General features: G+C 42.3%; 1 protein-coding gene across 3 annotated transcripts in view; it reads left to right on the top strand.

The window, feature by feature from the left end:
* The window catches only part of CDKN2B (cyclin dependent kinase inhibitor 2B), a 45,085-nt gene extending 28,293 nt beyond the window's left edge, over positions 1–16,792 (top strand). The window contains exons 1-3 of one of the 3 annotated variants that reach the window (XM_049621190.1): positions 10,436–10,600; positions 14,110–14,416; positions 16,587–16,792. In XM_049621190.1, the coding sequence (XP_049477147.1) occupies positions 10,475–10,600; positions 14,110–14,416; positions 16,587–16,600 (447 nt within the window). In that variant the 5' untranslated portion in view covers positions 10,436–10,474 and the 3' untranslated portion in view covers positions 16,601–16,792. Of the gene's footprint in view, positions 1–10,435; positions 10,601–14,109; positions 14,417–16,586 lie in introns of those variants that run through there. The other 2 variants (XM_049621105.1, XM_049621334.1) reach the window with 2 other exon arrangements.
* Positions 16,793–18,460: the final 1,668 nt, after the last annotated feature.

Here is an 18,460-nt window from a genome sequence, read left to right as displayed (position 1 = left end):
TTTATAATCCCTCAGTTTTGCCTGTAGTTTCCCCATTGTACCTGGTATTTGAACTGCACACCAGGAGTGGTGGGGGGTGGCAATGAATGCAGAGAAAACTTTGAACACTGACATACTTCATTGTTACTTTCCATGATTTAATGAAGGTTTTTGTGTAAATTCTTTTGTTTTACACAGCCAACTTGATTACAAAGAAGCTTTGTTTTCCAGACTTTACAATTCAAAGACAAAATTAATCACACCTTTTGGAAGGGAGTTTGCTTGTTCAAACCGCAGATACCAGCCAGAATGTATAGTAATGAACAAAAAAATACCCCAGAGGAAATTGACTTTGATGGCCTAAATGATTAACATGATAGTAAATGCCATGTCTATTCTCCAAAAAAGTAAGTTCTATTTATTGAGCCTACTGTGTGCTTAGATTTTTATATATCTGACATTCTTTATTCTTTATAAAAACCCTATAAGGTAAGCTTTATTTTCCCCACCTTGAGAGGTGGGGAAATGTAGACTCAGAAAGTTTCCATAATTTCTTCAATCCCACAGAGCTAGTTAAATGAGGGATCAGGTCTATCAGGCTTTCCAGACTGGGATTGTCCCATTACCATGCTGCATTTGTGTCTCCTCCAAGATTAGGAAGGATATGGTTGACAATCTCACCAACCACACCTGTCCAAGTCAGAGTAAACAGCTGTAAACATAGAAAGATTATGGAGAGACAATTGATTCAAAACCCGCAGCAAATATTTATTAACTGTGTAACCATGGCAATATATCACTGCTCCATTTTCTTATCTATAAGTCAGGGGGGTAGCTTTTTGAAAAGCAATTTTGCAGTATGTGTCAAGAGCCTTATACTTTGTGAAAAACTGCAATACTATTTATTATAGCAATTGGAAACACCTTAAATATCTGACAACAGGGCATCATTAAGTAAACTGTAACATTGTTTCAGTGGAATGAGGTGCAGCTGTTAAAAGTAGTGTTTATAAAGTGATTTTTTGGGGAGAATTTATAGAAATGTTTTAATGATAAGTGAGAGAAAAATCTTATTTCAGAATTCTGTTATATCCACGAGAACTAAGCAAGGAAAAAGAAAGGAAGTATTTCAAAATGTTAACAGTCATTGCTTCTCTGCAGTGTCATTTTCCATTTTCTTTATGCATCTCATTCCTTAAAAATTTTTTTACACATGTGAACTATAATCCGGAAAAAAGCGTTCAAAAATAATAGAGTTAAGTGACTCTGAAAGGACCTTAAGATCCAAATTTCTGTCATTATGCGTGGTTTTAACCAACAGTACGTCACTGAGAAACACAGTACTTCCGGAAAGTGGAGATCCTGACACCTTGGTCAGGATCTGCCACCTGCTTCTCAATTCTCAAAGAAAAAAGAGCAATGCTGAGTTGTCCCCCATGATCTGTACAAATCAGCCAACCAGGAGACGCACCAGGGAGAGGGTGGACTTCTCAGACAGAACTGCTGACACAGTTAGCAGTTTGAAGTCCATCTCCTTGTGCGTGTTGTTCCTGAAGCACTCTGGGCTTCTGTTTTGATCTATGAAGGAAGGATAATGCTGTCCACCCCACAGGACAGCTGTGGGATTAGACATGACATATGTAAAGCTGCTTAATGTTTGTCACATAGTTGGGGTTCAATAAATGGTAGCCATTATGATTTTCTTGGCAATTTTGAATGAATTTCCTATTCTTTATTTATGTCTGTTTATCCCTCCTCTGATTATATACCTTATTACTTATTTTGTTCCTTAGGATGAGGCTAATTCTCAGTATCTCTACAGGTAAAAAAATTGTACACGTGCACACAAATACATACTCTAGATAGATATAGATAGATACATAGATAGATGTGCACACACACACACACACACACACACACACACACTGTGCTAACATTTTAGTTTTTTCAACTGGCCAAATAGCTACAAATAGATAAATACAAGTAATTCACCTCAGAAACTTCTCCATATACAAAAGCAGACATTTACAGTTGAATTTGGGAATGATGGTTTTCATGAGCTGCAAAGATTCCTCATTTCATAAGAACCCACTCTATAAATACATTATAGTAAGCTCCTTACATAGATTTAAAATCATATTTGTTTTGCACAAAATTTAGAAATGATATCTGCTATATAACAAATAATGCACTTCTAAATTTTTCTCAAAATGATCTTGGGAAGATGATAGCGACTGCAGATTCTGTGCCCAGTTAATACTTTGGAAACTAAAATTGGAAAATTGTGACTTACCTATAATAATGCATCAAGTGTATAATAAGTGAAGGCATTTTGAGTTTCATGTTCCTTGCCAAAGTCCTGTCTGAACAAGAAGAGAAAATTTACAGTAATTCCGAGTGAACAGAGATGTCATAGGGTCCCTAAAAGAGCACCTTACCTATAGCAGGCACTCGGCAATTGTGCTATATTGAATTTGATTAGAGAATATTGAGAGGGAGAAGGAAACATCCTCCACCTTGAATTTTCCATAGAGCTAATCCTGGATCCCTTTCCCAGCAAACTTGTTCAGAGGTCTGCTCTGTTTTCTCAGGGGTCTCCCTTTCATGTTAAAGGTATTTTCTTCTTGTGGGAAAGTAAATAAAGGGAAACCTTGTCTTTAATTTTCTTTGCCATTTTTCACCTAAGGAAATCCTTCTTTCCCATTTAAAATACACAGATTGGACACTGAACCCTCAGAATTCTTACCCAGGGGCACTTTAATGGAGGAGCATGTTTCTTGGATCAGCAATAATCTTTCGAGGCACAGTCATTAATATACTTGCTTTGTAGATGGGGATATTTAAGCAGAATAAAGTATGACTTGTTCAAGGTGATTGGTGGCAGAAGTAGGCTCTCTTTTCCTTACAGTATTAACTTCTAAATGAAAAGGGGCACATGAAATTATCCTCCCATTGTCTTTGTCTTTGAATAATCCTCTATTGCACCCAGCATTCAATCCTAGAGCCCATCTATTCAGGCTTAACCCACCTATGTCCAGAAGCTCTATTACACAGCATAGCTTCCTCTGATAAGCTATTTCCTAAGAAACTCTCCTTAATTATGGGATCCTCTCCACGCCCTGAAACATCTTTTCCCTGGTAACACAGGTCTGGGATGTCAGTTATCAGAATTCATTTTCCTTCTCCTATACTATTAATGCAGACTCCCCTCAAGAGCCCATCCCATTTCAAAACCACCTCCCTCCTTCAGAGAAGCAAGCATGTTGACTAGGACTCTCTCTTGACTAGGACCCTTCTTTTTTTGGACTCACAGCTTAAAGCCAAGCAGCTGACATACAGTCTGTATTCAGTTACTCTTTGTCAAAGATATGAATGATGGTTTTCAGAAAGGTAACTCTTATTTGCCTACTAAAGTTATTATGTTTAATTAATTAGAATGGCTACAGTATGCACATAGTACAAAATTCAAACATTACAAGTTGCAGAACGTGAAAAAGAAAGTCTCGTGTCCATCACAGTTCCTCATTTCCTCTCCCAACAGTTAACAGACTTTTCTATATCTTTCCAGAGATATTCTATGTATATTTTATTTTTAACCTCAAACTATATTTTGAACAATTGTTTAATAACAGTGCTAATATTGAATATGGTAAAGATATATATGCTTTTAAAAATAGCTTTTATGTGTATCTCACTTGATATCATAACCTCATGAAGTATAACAAATAGAGCAAGATAGATCTCATTTTAAAAATATGGACATTAAAGCTAAAAATAGTCTCAAAGGAGTTCATAGTCCAACAGCAGTTCACTAGATACATCAGGACTGTCATTCGGTTCCATTTCAGAATGATTTCTCCAACGCCTTTTATTTTCCCAATAAAATGTTTTCATATGATACGTTTGCACACAATTCATATCAATCTTGCCAATCCTGCAGTGCCTTGTCAGAATCAGAACCTAATTTCAGAATACTACCTTCTTAATTATCTTTCTATTTCCTTCTGCTGATGTGTTAAATTAATAGTCACATCTAGAATTACTATTCTTTGATTTGTAGGTTTACTGGGATAGCACCATTGCAAGACTTTCTTTAATTTAAATAAAATAGTCAGATGCTCCTGCAATGTCATAGTCTCTTATTCTAGCTGGGTTCTCCAGGCTGATGAAATGCTTCTCTAAGTCCTACTCAGCCCAACCCTTTCTCCTAGTAACAGATATTCTAAATCTTCACCACTCTCACTTCCTTTTTTTAAATATAAATTTTTATTTAAATTCCAGTTAACATACAGTGTTTTATTAGTTTCAGATGTACAATTTAGTGATTCATCACTTACATACAAGTGCCCTCCTTAATCCCCATCACCTATTTAACCCATTCCCCCCCCCCCCCCCCAGGTCTCCTCTGGTAACCATCAGTTTGTTCTCTATAGTTAAGAGTCTGTTTCTTGGTTTTTCTCTTTCTTTTTTCCCCCCATGATCATTTGTTTTGTTTCTTAAATTCTACACATGAGTGAGATAACAATGGTATTTGTATTTCTCCGATTGACTTATTCTGCTTAGAATAATACTCTTAGTTCCATCCACATTGTTGCCAATGGCAAGGTTTTATTCTTTTTGATGGCTGAGTAATATTCCATTATATATATTCCAGTATAAATTCCGTTATATATATGTGTGTGTGTGTGTGTGTGTGTGTGTGTGTGTGCCCCCCCCACACACACACCACATCTTCTTTATCCATTCATCGGTCGATGGACATTTGGGCTCTTTCCATAATTGGCTATAGTAGATAATACTGTCATAAACATCAGGGTGCATGTATCCCTTCGAATTAGTATTTTTTGTATTCTTTGGGTAAACACCTAGTAGTACAATTGCTGGATCATAGAGTAGTTCTATTTTTAACTTTTTGAGGAACCTCCATACTGTTCTCCAGAGTGGCTCCACCAGTTTGCATCCCCACCAGCAGTGTAAGAGGGCTTCCCTTTCTCTGCATCCTCACCAACACCTGTTTTTTCTTAATTTTAGCCATTCTGACAGGTGTGAGTTGATATCTCATTGTAGTTTGGATTTGTAGTTCCTTGATGATGATTGCTGTCGAGCATCTTTTCATGTGTCTGTTGGCCATCCGTGTATCTTCTTTGGAAAAAAGATGTCCATTCATGTGTTCTGTGCATTTTTAAGTGAATTATTTGGTTTTGAGGTGTTGAGTTTTGTAAGTTCTTTATATATTTTGGATACTAAGCCTTTATCAGATATGGCATTCACTCTCACTTCCTAATCCACCATCTTATCCTCACTGCAAACAAGCCAGCCACTTTGTTCATGAAAGGAAGTGCTTCAACTTCCTCCCTGCCTTAACCTGTTCTTCTTTCTCAAATCTAGCTGTGCCTCCTGCGTCCAAATTCATGACTGCTCTCTGTGCCTTGTATTCTATTTCTTCCTGACTTTTTAAGGACCTCTGGTTCTCAGAAATACCTTATCTTGCCTGGGTCCTCGACTTCCCTTTTTTCTCTTCTGGCTGTCCTTTTCTTCACCTGGCACCTTTCCTTGTGTGTGCTCAAGCCTCCCAGCCCTGCCTCCCTTCACCCTACATTGCTGTGAACTGTGACCACTAAGCTGGGAAAGAATAGTCACTCCGGGTTTTCCAGCTGACAATCTGCGCAGCCCTTCCCACCTCCTCTGAAGGCTTCTTCGGGGAGTTTATTTCTCCAGCTTCTCACCATACATCCCAGTGAATTATTTTCAGTGTTCTTGAACTTCTATGCCTTTTCACACGCTCTCACCTTTGCTTGGAACATCTTGCTCCTCCTTTTACGTCTTTAAGCTCTTGTGCCATTCTCCAAAGCCAGGGTCAGCTTTCAGCATCCGTGCAGCCTGGGCCTGAGCCACCAGAAGTTTCGTTCCTTTTTCACTTTCCTGTGTCATCCTCTGCTTCCTTTTGCTTCCACGCACATTACATGCAATGCCACATTTAATACCTACAGCAGCTCTTTGAGGCATCTGTATCTCACTTAAACAGATGAGAAAACAGACCCAGATGCATTAAGTAACTTTGTTCAAAGTTATAGGAGCATTAAATGAAAAGTACAGGTTTGAACCCAGGCAGTCCTACTCTAAAACCATTATGTTTAAACACCCCCCCCCCCAACCTCCATGCTCCACCATTAGCCTCTTAAGTTTGTCAAATGAATGAACAAGTCTTTTTCTTTTTGGGTTTTTTTTTTTAACATTTATTCATTTTTGAGAGACAGAGAAAGACAGAGCATGAGTTGGGGAGGGGCAGAGAGAGGGAGACACAGAATTTGAAGTAGGCTTCAGGCTCTGAGCTGTCAGCACAGAGCCTGATGCGGGGCTTGAACCCATGAACCTGTGAGATCATGACCAGAGCCAAAGTTGGACACTTAACCGACTGAGCCACCCAGGCACCCCATGAGTCTTTTTCTTAAAAAATTGATCAAAATTAAACAAGTTTAAATTTCATAGCATAGATTTTCAAAACTGCCAAGGCAACACAGACCTAAATAAGGCCATGATATTCTCAAGGAAGAAGAAAAGTAAGTTTGGGAATGATAATAACAATATGTAGCAGCACCTGGATGGCTCAGTGGGCTAAATGTCTGATTCTTGATTTCGGCTCAGGTCATGATCTCACTGTTGGTGAGTTCAAGCCCCACATGGGGCTCTTCACTGTCAGCATGGAGCCTGCTTGGGATTCTCTCTCTCCCTCTCTCTCTCTGCCCCTCTGCTGCTCCCTCACTCTCAAAATAAATAATCTTTAAAAAAAGATAATATGTAATAAGTTTAGGATTAAAAAAGCTCTTTGGTGTGTATCATCTCATTTTATCAACTTATGAAATATATTACAATTCCATTTTACACGTGGGCTGAGGCTGGAACAACCAGCACCAGGTTACATTTTATGTCTTCTGAAGTACTGGCCTTCAGGTATTTACTGATATGGAAGAGTAAATTGGGAGTATGTAGGCTCTTTAAAAGAAAAACTAGGAGAGTTTTACACTATTATTAACTACTTACTTATGCAAGATTTCTAATGGAGTAGGGGATCAATTTCTAGAACAAAAGGGCCACACCCAGGGATGCCATAATCTTTTGGGAGCTCCACTGCAAGTGTCAGAGTTAGGATATACCTGTCTAAAAAAAGTCAACCTCCATGTCTGTTTACAATTCATCAGTGGATGTTTTAATATGGTTCCTTTACCCATTTCCTTAAACAACAGTCCAGTATATTGCATAAGAGTTTAATGAGTTCTTTTTAAAACTTTTTTTAATGTTTATTTAGTTTTGAGAGAAAGAGAGAGAGAGAGAGAGAGAGAGACAGACATAGCTCGGGTGGGGGAGGACCAGAGAGAGAGGGAGATACAGATACAATCTGAAACAGGCTCCAGGCTCTGAGCTGTCAGCACAGAACCCGATGTGGGGCTTGAACTTAAGAATGGCGAGATCATGACCTGAGCCAAAGTTAGACACTTAACCAACTGAGCCACCCAGGAGTCCTTTAATGAGTTTGATGTAGGAATCCATAGGTGAGTTTCAGAAGAATTTCTGAATTCCCTGAAAGTTATATTCAGAAATACATGTGCAAATGAACTCACTAGTTTATATTTTTAAGTTTATTTATTTATTTTGAGACACACAGAGAGAGCATGAGTGGGGTAGGGGGCAGAGAGAGGGAGAATTTTAAGCAGGCTCCACAGAGTCAGCGCAGAACCCAATGTGGGGCTAGAACTCACAAGACTGTAAGATCATGACCTGAGCCAACATCAAGAATCAGACGCTTAAGTGACTGAGCCACCCAGTCACCCCATGAACACACTAGTTTAAAAAAGTATTGCATACTTTTTTATTTTATTTTATTTTATTTTATTTTATTTTATTTTCCTTTTATTTATTTTTGAGAGAGAGAGCAAGTAGGGAAAAGGCAGAAAGAGAGGGGGACACAGAATCCAAAGCAGGCTCCACGCTCTGAGCTGTCAGCACAGAGCCCGATGCCGGGCTCGAAGCCACAAACCGTGAGATCATGACCTGAGCTGAAGTCAGACACTTAACCAACTGAGCCACCCAGGCGCCCCGCATACTTTATTTTTTGAGGAGAGGGTCTATAGCCTTCAACAGATTCTCAAAGGCCTACTTCCCCTGTGCCAAGATTAAGAAGCATTTTTTTTTTTGGTGATGGAAGCTAATTTTGATACTGGTGTAACAGCCAGATACATTATAAGGGAAATCTGTTCCTCATTCCCATTACCACGACTACTATTTTCCCCTTCCCTATCATACAATACCTTCAGTCACATTAAAAGAATTTTATGTCCTTTTTTTGTTTTGTTTTTTAGAACTTTATGTTCTTAGCCACAGTTTGAATTTTCCACACCAATATTACTGAGATAATTGATAGGTGCCTAGAAGAAAATATAGAAAGCACAGTAATGCATTTTTATAACAGATTTTAACATTCCATAAGTGTTTTAACTGGCATCATTTTATTTTTTTAAGTAATCTCTAAGCCCAATGTGGGACTCAAACTCATGACCCAGAGATCAATACTCACATACTCTACTGTCTGAACCAGCCAGATGCTCCTTAATTGGCGTTCATATTTTGCCTGAGCTAACAGAAACTGAAAGTATTCTGGGAGCTTCAGGAAAAGTCACCTGCGGATTGAAACATAAGTAGAACTGGATTCAAGTAGAGCTGGATTATCTATTAGGGATATTAAGCATGTGCTTTAAGGCATCAGCAAAGCCTGAGCAATCTTTTAAAAATAATATATATTGCAAAATATATTAGCCACAGGAAAAAGTAACAACCACAGGTAAAATGAGAACCTCACTGGATTTTCTTTTGCTTGCTATATTCTCAGTTGTTTAACTGTTTATTAAATTTGTGGGTGGTGGAGGGTATCCATTATCTTTTCAGTGAGTAAGGTCTGCTTGGCCTTCCCTTTTATATAATATTGATAATTCTATCCAAAGCATTTTAGTCTCTGTGCCTCACAACAAGATTGTAAAAGAATCCTCAAAATGGAAAATTTAAGAGCTAAGGTATTATTAGCTTAAGATGTGCTGCACTGTTCTAAATGCTTATATGTTCAGCAATTCATTTAAAACTCACAACAGCCTTATGAAGTAGGGACTACTCTTAGCCTCCCATTTATAACTAGGATAATTGTAAGGTTTTTTTTTTCTAGTAGGAAGGAGGGGAGGGGGCGGGAGAGGAGCGGCCCCAGGACATTGCGTGACCCTGGTCTCTGAATCACTAAGCAACTCTGCTTCTAGAGCTCTGAGCACTTTTTAAAGTCTAGGAGTAATTATTTATTTAGAACAGAGTCTAGCAGCCCAATGACTCCCTTGCCAGTTTCCTATCTGCTTGTTGGCAGAAATCTCCATCATCCCTATTAAATAGACCTCATCTTCTCGGAGCCAACCCTTATTCAAGGCACTAGTACCGGGCATTGCACAAGTCTTGGAAAAAAGGATTTGCTGTCGACATCCATTTTACACGTGTTATGTAGTGAGGACAGGCTGCTGGCCGGGCGGCCGACTCTCCGAAATGAATGTTTGAGCTAGGATTTCTGGCATAATGGGCCCAGCACGCAAAAACCAGGTGTTGAGTGGTGAAGGGGGAAGAGTCATCTAAAACTAGGAAGCCTCCGGCAGCCTGGGGAGGGGGCCGGATACAGTTAAACCGGGTCCGACTAGGCTAGGGTCATGATCTCACAGTTCGTGGGTTCGAGCCTCCTTCGGATTCTGTATCTCCCTCTTTCTCTGCCCCTCCCCCCCTCAAAAATAAACCAACATTTTTTTAAACTTAAAAAAAATTAAAGTAGGTAAGCCACGCAGTGCTACCAGTGATACCAATGCTGGGCAGGGCTCCTACTGCCAGAAGAGTTAGATGTTTCTTCTGATTAAAAGAGGAAGCAGTACTTTGCCTAAGACATCAAACACCCTGGTTCGAACTTGGCAGTTAGGAATCCTGTGCGGCTTTCAAATGCGAGGTAGTAGTACAGGGGAGGAAGGGAAACAGGGGAGAAGTACCGCTTTAATCGCGGGAACTAGCTCGGAGACCGCGTGCCTCCGCTGGGGGCGGGGGGAGTGCAGCACCGAGAGGAGGGCGGGCGGGGGACGCGGGGGCGGGGGGTAGCAGGGGAGGAGCCCCGGGCTCCCTCTCCCCCAGGGCCGCGTCCCGCTCCTAGCGCCCGTCCCCCCGGCCAGCCGCAGACCCCTTGACAGCAGAGGCCCCGCGCGGGGCGACTCCACCGGGTGTCACATTCGCAGCGAGTTAAGGGCGGACGGCGCTCCCCGGGAGAGAGACTCCTGCAGGAGGAGGGGAAGGGCAGAGTCTGGGGGCCGCTTCCGCCGGCCGGGGAGGAGAGAGGAGGGGCGGGCTGATCACGAGAGGCCGGGGCGGGCCGCTGGCTACCGACAGCCCCAGAAGAAGGGAGGGAACGGGACAGCGAGCGCTGGAGAGCAGCATGGAGCCCTTGGCCGACAGGCTCGCGACCGCGGCTGCACGGGGTCGGGCCGAAGAGGTGCGGGCGTTGCTCGCGGCGGGGGCGCAGCCCAATGCGCCGAACCGCCTCGGTCGGAGCCCGATTCAGGTGGGTGAGCCGGCCTGCCAGCCGCGGGAGAAGGGGGTGGCGGGCGCCTTTGGAGCACAAGGTTTTCAAGAGAGTTGGTACCGGTGAGCGTTGCGATTCTCGGGTAAGGGGAGACTTCCTGGTGAGTTCTCTGGTGGAGTTTGGAGCGGGAGCCCCCCCTCGTCCAAGTCCTGGGGGCTTAGGAAGCCGCGGGAGGAATGAGGAGACCTTTGGGGTGCAGATCTGTATAATGTGGGGAAGATCCGGGCGGGGGGAGCCTATTTGTGTTAATATAGTCCGAGGTATGTTCTCTATCAGATATACAGTTACGAACGCTTGGGGGTAAAAGCAAGATTTTTAAGAAATGTAAAGTTTGTTGGGCCCACTTAGCTCGGAATTCACAGACACCTGAAGGGAGCTGACCATCTTCCTTGCTGGGGGGGGGGGGGTTGCAGTGGAAACCTTCTGCTGTTTTTGTTGAATAAATATCAGCTGAAATTATTCAGAAGCAACTATATATTGTGTTTATTTTTTATTTTAACCGAATAAAGAAAATATATGCTTGTTGTAAGAATTTAGAAAATACAGACATATATGAAGAAAAACGTTAGTGTGACCTTGCCTGAAATGTTGTCAATTTACTCTTTTGCGGGTATCTCCTATTTTGTTATTTTTAACTTTATTTGTTATAGATTAACTTATTTGGGACAGAGTTTTAAATTCCTCATTGTTCAAAAAGGTTGTTTCTCCCCTTCTCCAGTTTGGGGGGGGGGGGGGGCGGGGGGAAGAGGTATTTGTCGTTTTTGTTTGCCTTCACTAACTTCCTAAATCCAGGCTAAAACAAAACGAAACAAAACAAAAAAACGATTTCTTCCTGGCAGTCACCCACCCTAGTTTTATTTCCAGTGTGGACAATGATTTCTAATTCTGAAAAATAAATGTATATGAAAGAAAGGTTCGCACAAACTCCAGCGAAACGAGACAAAGGAAAGTAACTGTACTTGCAATTTCACAGATTTCATGAGTCCATCTTCCTTTCTTGAAACTATGCTACGTCGAACAAATTTTACACATTTTAAAATACAGATATAAAAATAGGGGCGCCTGGGAGGCTCAGTCGGTTAAGCCTCCTCTCGATTTTGGCTCAGGTCATAATCTCAGAGCTCTTGAGTTGAGCCCTGCATCCGGAGCCTGGACCCTACTTCCAATTCTGTGTCTCCCTCTCTCTCTGCCCCTACCCCGTGCTCTCTCTCTCTCTCTCTCAAAAATAAATAACATTAAAAATCTTTTAATAAAAATAAAATAAAATAAAATACAGATATGAAAGTAAAACCAAAATGCCTTAAAACTTGAGATTATTTGGGATTTGTAGTGTGGAGAGATTTTGAGAGTAGAGAGGTTTTGTGATAGAAGAAAAGCATGAGTCCTTTAAAAATAATGCATGCACGATTCCTAATTTGATATCTCGAAAATTTTACCTGAAGACTGAATTGGCCTTGAAGTTCTGGAACATGTTAGAAGAGACTTCGTTTGTTTAAATACAAAAAGAAAAAAATAATTGGATAGTTAGTTTTAGCAATTTTTTAAATAGGGAGGCTAAAAACAGAGAGAAAAGGGGGCATGATTTTGGTTTAGAACCCTAACCAAACTTGTGTTTAATATAAAACTATTTAGTTTATAGAAAATTTTAACTACTTCATGGAACTCCATGTCTTATCAAATGGATTTAACACTCTACAAATATTCATTCAATTGATTCTTTTTCTTTTTGCTTTGGATTGCTATATTTAAATGTTAGGTTTCCTTTCATACTTTAACATGATGAAAACACTTAAAAGCAATTAAATGATGAAGCACTTCATTGGATAAACAGAACGTTTCATCTGTTATATTTTCACTTGCATCATATACAGACATGGAGGTTGATGTCTTCTAAGAACAGGTTTTAGACATGTGTTTCCTAGCTCTGGCACTTGCACTAGAGCTCCCAAAAGATTCTGGCATACTTGGGTGTGGCCCCGTTGTTCTGGTAGTTGACCCTATAATCTATTAGAAGTCTTGTGTAAATAAGCAGTTAACAGTGTGAGAGCTTTTCCAGTTTTTCTTCTAAAAACAGTGCATTGTTCTAATGCACTGCAAGGTTTTTTTTTTTTTCTTTTTGTAGCTGTAATTTGATTCACTTACATATTCTCTCTTTTTCCAAATCAGTTTCACTTTCTCTAGGACAAGAATTAACCACCACACTAGAACTTATTATGGTTCCTTGGTCTAGAGAAATTAAATAATTCATGTTTAATACACAATGTAACTAAAAATAAGTAATTCCTCCTTATAAGTCACTGTTGTCTAGCTAATATAATCAAATAATGGTTACCCTAAAAAATAATTATCTATCACTGCCATCCACCATGCAACACTCAAATTATAAGGTTGCTGTGATTGTGGATACTATTTAAAAATTCCTCTTTGGTGATGACTTTGTTTCAAAGATGATTTATGAAGCAAATGACGGGAGCACCTCCTATTTAATGAACTCTCAGAGTGTAAACTTGGAAAGTTGCTTAGTTTCCTATTTCTGCTATAACAAATTGCCACAAATTTAGTGGCTCAAACTAACATAAATTTATTATCTTCTAATTCTGGATATCTAAATGGATATCTAGATATCTAGATATCTAAAATGGATCCACAGGGCTGCATTCCTTTTGGAAGTTCCAGGGGGAGAATCTGTTTCCTTGCCTTTTGCAACTTCTAATGACCATCAACATTCCTTGGCTCATGGCCCCTGCATCTTTTCTCTGACCTCCATTCTTAGATCTTTTCTCTGTGACCTTCTTTAAAGGAAACTTATGATTACCTTGGGCCCATCCTGGCAATCCAGGTTAATCTCCCTCAAGATTCTTAACTTAATCACATCTGAAAAGTCTCTTGCCATGTCAGGTAATATATTCACAGCTTTCAAGTGGACATCTTTGGGAGGCATTATTTAGCTTATCACAGGAAGGAATTTGGGGGCTGGTTAGGCAAGCCTCATTTTATACTTAAAGAAAGTGAATTTCAATATTCCGGGAGGCTTAAGTATAGATTAAAAGTTTTATAAGAATTAAAGGTTAGTTGTTTTCATTTTAGCTTTCTAACGATTATCTGTACTTGGATATACAGCAGAAAAGCATATAAAATCTCTGGGCCTTATATAACTATACCAAAACGAGGGGGGAAATACAAGAGATCAGGCTGTTGTTAAGCCAGTTTTGTCCCTCACCATTTTGCTGTTGTCTGTGCATCTGGCAGTGTTGTGTGTGTGGCTGGAAACCCACAGAAGTTTGGAGAATATAATGGAATTCAATGTGTACAGAAGATGGAATGAGTATACTGGAGAACTAGCTAAGAGAGTTGGTAACTGAATGCAAATAGACACCAGTTGCTTGTACCGGAGTCTGCGCGGGGAGGAGGCTTCACAAAGAGTTTCTCTAAATGAATCTTGCCCCTTCCACCTGTCACCGCCCTGACCACTCTGCTCTCTCCGGCAGGTCATGATGATGGGCAGCGCCCGCGTGGCCGAGCTGCTGCTGCTCCACGGCGCGGACCCCAACTGCGCGGATCCCGCCACCCTCACCCGACCTGTGCACGACGCCGCCCGGGAGGGGTTCCTGGACACGCTGGTGGTGCTGCACCGAGCCGGGGCGCGGCTGGATGTGCGCGATGCCTGGGGCCGCCTGCCCGTGGACCTGGCTGAGGAGCGGGGCCACCGCGACATAGTCCGGTACCTGCGCGCAGCCACGGGGGGCACCGGAAGTGGTAGCCACACCAGTACAGACGGTGCAGAAGGTGTCGCAGGTGAGGTGGAAGATTTGAGTTGGACCCCGAAGAGCTTCAGCATTCCACTGCACTCCTTTTTCAGAAAAGAAAGCTGGCGCCGGGAGAGCAGGATCTTGGGTCCCTTGTCAGCTCTCACACTGCCATCCTGTATAACAACCCCAAGAGTCCAGTCTCGCTGCCTGGCCAGGGCTATGGACAGGCAATAGCCTAGAAGGATTTCTGCACTTTAAAACCCATCCCATAAACCGTGCCCCTATCCTCCGCCCCAAATACTCACCCTCCCCACAGCTCAAGGACTTGACTAAGGAGCATTGATGACTCAGGAGGCTAGAGGTCTAGTAGCCCCAGTTCCTCCAAACTAGCTGGCAACCGCATCCATTCAACTGCTCTGTGTCCACATTAGCATGGGTAGCTGGACCAGCCCTGCTATTTCTACAACCATTTGCACGTGGCATCATCTGACAGAAATCTATCACTCCCAGCTCTATTGCAAAATTCAACTAAATCTGACCCTCAGCTCTGTGAGGTGTTGTTTTCCAGAGCTGTCCAAGGGAGAGAGACCTCTCCAACCCTGGCAGTCTGCATACGGGGATTTGCTGCACTCTCTGAGAAACAGAGACCCTCTCTTAAGCTTTTCTTTCTCAAGCCTTTTTTTCTTTGTGAGAGAGATCACTGAGAGGGAGATGGCTATATGGTCCACCTTGCCTTCTCCTACAACCACAAGCCTTCTCTCGTGGCCCTGTTTCTCCACCTCCACTCCAGCCTGCCTGAAGTACCAATTTTCCTGATTTTTTTTTCCTGAAGGGAGAACCATTATATATACATGACATTAACACGATTATTTAAGGTAAACCATGACTTTGAAGATACTGAGATCTACTCTATTTTGGCTCAGAATTGGGGCACTAGGCCCTCTGGGCCTTAGGGGGACCTAGGAGGACAGAGAGGAGAGGCTCCCTCTGGGTCCTAGACCGGTGATGCAGCGAGTGATGTGCCTTTGACAAGAAGCAAGAAGATCTCTTTTAGCCTGCCCACCCTCTCCTCCCATTGAAGCTTGTATCCGGACACAGCGTAGGACGAGGGTCCAATCATAGGGCTGCTGAGCGGCCCCGAAGAGAAGGATTAGGTGATTGAATTGAGTCACAAATACATATTGTAACCCTTTATAAGCAAAACTAAGAGATTTGACCAAGCACACAAGTCCCTCCCTCTCTCCCTGCCTCCCTTCTCTTTATCCTACTACACGACCTCCATTTTAGATGGAGCACAAAAATGAACGAGACAAAACAGGAGACTTGCCCTCATAGAGCTTATATTCTGGGAAACAGACTTTAAACAATATATTTTCAGAGTTAGTTTGTAAAACCAATTTAGTTGTAAATAGGGAGACAGGATTAGAGTGCTCAGGGAGCCTGATGAGAAGAGATTAGCCACTGGAGGCAAAGACACATTCAAGTCGCAAAGACTGTGGCAGGAATGAATGTGGCGGGTTAGGAGGACAGACAGGCGGGCACTGGAGCGCGCACACAAGGAGATCAGGGAGGAGGGCAAAGGCCAGATAATGTACCAGCTTGTAGGTCAAAGAAAGGATGTTGGGTCGAAACGTGGATTTTGAGAAACTTTAGGATGCCATTAGTGGGTTTGGGAGAGGGAGCCTAGGGAGAAAGAGGACAGGGCTGGAACTGAAGTTTCTAGATTGCCCAGCCGCTCCTAAGCCTCAGATGCCCTCTGCTTACCCGTGTTCGCCGAATAGCCTGCAGACGCGCCAAGAGCGAGGCGGTATTTTCACGCCCTGCGCTAGGCGCTGTGCGCGGCACGGCCGCAGCACGCGTTATATACCGGGATTTTCCTGTTGCAAGCCTGCGAGGCGGAGTGACCGCGCGCTCTCTGCCCTCGCCTGGCGGGCCCGGAGCTGCTGGCGAGCCCGAGCAGCCAGCCGCGCAGTGGACGCGATGCGATATCAGAGAGGCTGAGGAGTGTACCTGCTGGCAGGGTCTAGCCTTGGTGGACAGACCCTGTGCCGAGGGTTGGTGGATATTGAGAGGAGGTGTACATGCCAGGGAAGCCGTTTGAGAATCTTGTCCATAAATGTCTGAATACTAGGTGGGAGATTACGAGAGAGGAGGGATCGGTCGCGCATTCTTGACTTCTGGTTTCTAATGTCTTTTTCTCTTTCTACCGCCTGCAGACAGCCGGACTTAAAGAATCATTGAGATCTGAAGACCCCTCAATATGGTTTTGATCTTCCGTCACCCAAGAGAAATAACCCCATCCCACCCAGCTCTTCCCTGCTTTCTTAGTTGCCATATATCAAATAGCGCTTTTTAAATCTGCCTTCCCCTTCCCCTAAATTTACATTTGTATTTCCATTTATACATTGTTATAAAAGCTAAAAAGCAACACTGTTTCTGCCTTTTTATTACTGGGTTAGAGTTTTCTGGAGCAAGTTCTTAGGCCCTGAAAACACATCTATGTGGGCACTTCCTCTTTCCAGCCTGGCACCTCAAAGGGCACTGTTGTTTTTACAGACACTTGTGAACTAAAGATACCAAACTTAAACGGGTTACATGGCCTTTCCTGTGTCCAGCAGCCATTAAGTGGCAGTGCCAAAACTCACTTTTTAAAAAGTGTTCTTTTGTTTACTCATTTATTCAGTCAACATTTACTGAGTACCTATTATGGCATCTTGCCATGGGCATGGGAAATGGAGACAGATATCAATTAATGAACCCACAAACGCATGACTAGAAATTTTTATGCCGATTTTATTGACTAGAAGGTAGTATTGTTTCCAAAAGATAAATGTACACTGCAGTAAGAGTATATAGCATGGATTGTAAGACATCTGAATTTCAGATGATAAAATGTCAAGAACTGGGTCTTAAGATCAATGAAATGGGATAAAAAAGTGATGAACAGAAACTCCAGGGAGACCTCAGATTGACAGACTCACGGCTGGCCTTCCCCTACTTACCTGGCTGCAGGAGTTGAGCCCCTCAAGGTTTGGGGCATTTTGCCCAAATCTTCAAAGCAAGCATGTGACTGAGCCAGCAAAGTGTGGTCTACAACCACAGAGCCTGGTTCTGCAGTATGCTGGGGGCCTGACTGAGCTGCCCCCAACCATGCCCAGCGCAGCTTCCTGAAACCCTCCCACAGTGGTTCCAGAGGGCTGTGAAGTAGCTACTGACTGTCACTCAAACCAAAAGCAGCTCCAGCTTCTCTGCCATGGCAGAAGGAGGAATGTGGCTTCAACTTCAGCAGAGGCCAGGAGGCCATGCTGCCTCCTCTGCAGTAGAGGTATCATACCTTCATTACTTATTTTTTTGAGGTGCAATTCATATAAAATTAATAATTTTATGTGTATTTTATTTTAATGTTTATTTGAGAGAAAGAAAAAGGGCATGCACTGAAGAGAGAAAGGAGAGAAGCAGAGAGAGAGAGAGAGGATCCCAAACAGGCTCCATACTGAGTGTGGGGCTCCACATGGGCCTGGATCCCACCACCTCCAGATCAGGACCTGAGCTGACATCAAGAGTTGGATGCTCAACTGACCGAGCCACCAAGGTGCCCCAAAATTAACAAATTTAAACCGTACAATTTGGTGTCATTTAGTCAACTCACAACGTTGTGCAGCCATCACCATTTATCTAGTTCAGAAACGTTTCCATCACCTCCAAAGGAAACCCTGTATCTATTAGGCATACTCATTAAATACTCCCTGTCCCCAGGCCCTGACAACCACTAATCTCCTTTTGTCTATGGATTTACCTATTTTGGACATTTCATGTAAGTGGAAGCATACAATATGTTGCCTTTTGTGCCTGGTTTCTTTCATTTAGCATAAGTGTTTGCAGTTCATGCATGTTGTAGCACATACCAGTACTTCATTCCTTTTTATAGCTGAATAGTATCCCACTGCTTATGCCATCTCATAATGAATGTTTGGGTTGTTTCCACCTTTTAGCTATAGCAAACAGTGCTATATTCACATATAAGTATTTGTTCAAATACTTGTTTTCAATTATTTTGGGTATATACCTAGGAGTGGAATGGTTGGATCAT

Source organism: Panthera uncia, chromosome D4, assembly GCF_023721935.1.
Source record: "Panthera uncia isolate 11264 chromosome D4, Puncia_PCG_1.0, whole genome shotgun sequence".
In the NCBI taxonomy this organism is placed as follows: Eukaryota; Metazoa; Chordata; class Mammalia; order Carnivora; family Felidae; genus Panthera; species Panthera uncia.
This window is presented reverse-complemented; position numbering and strand designations above follow the sequence as displayed.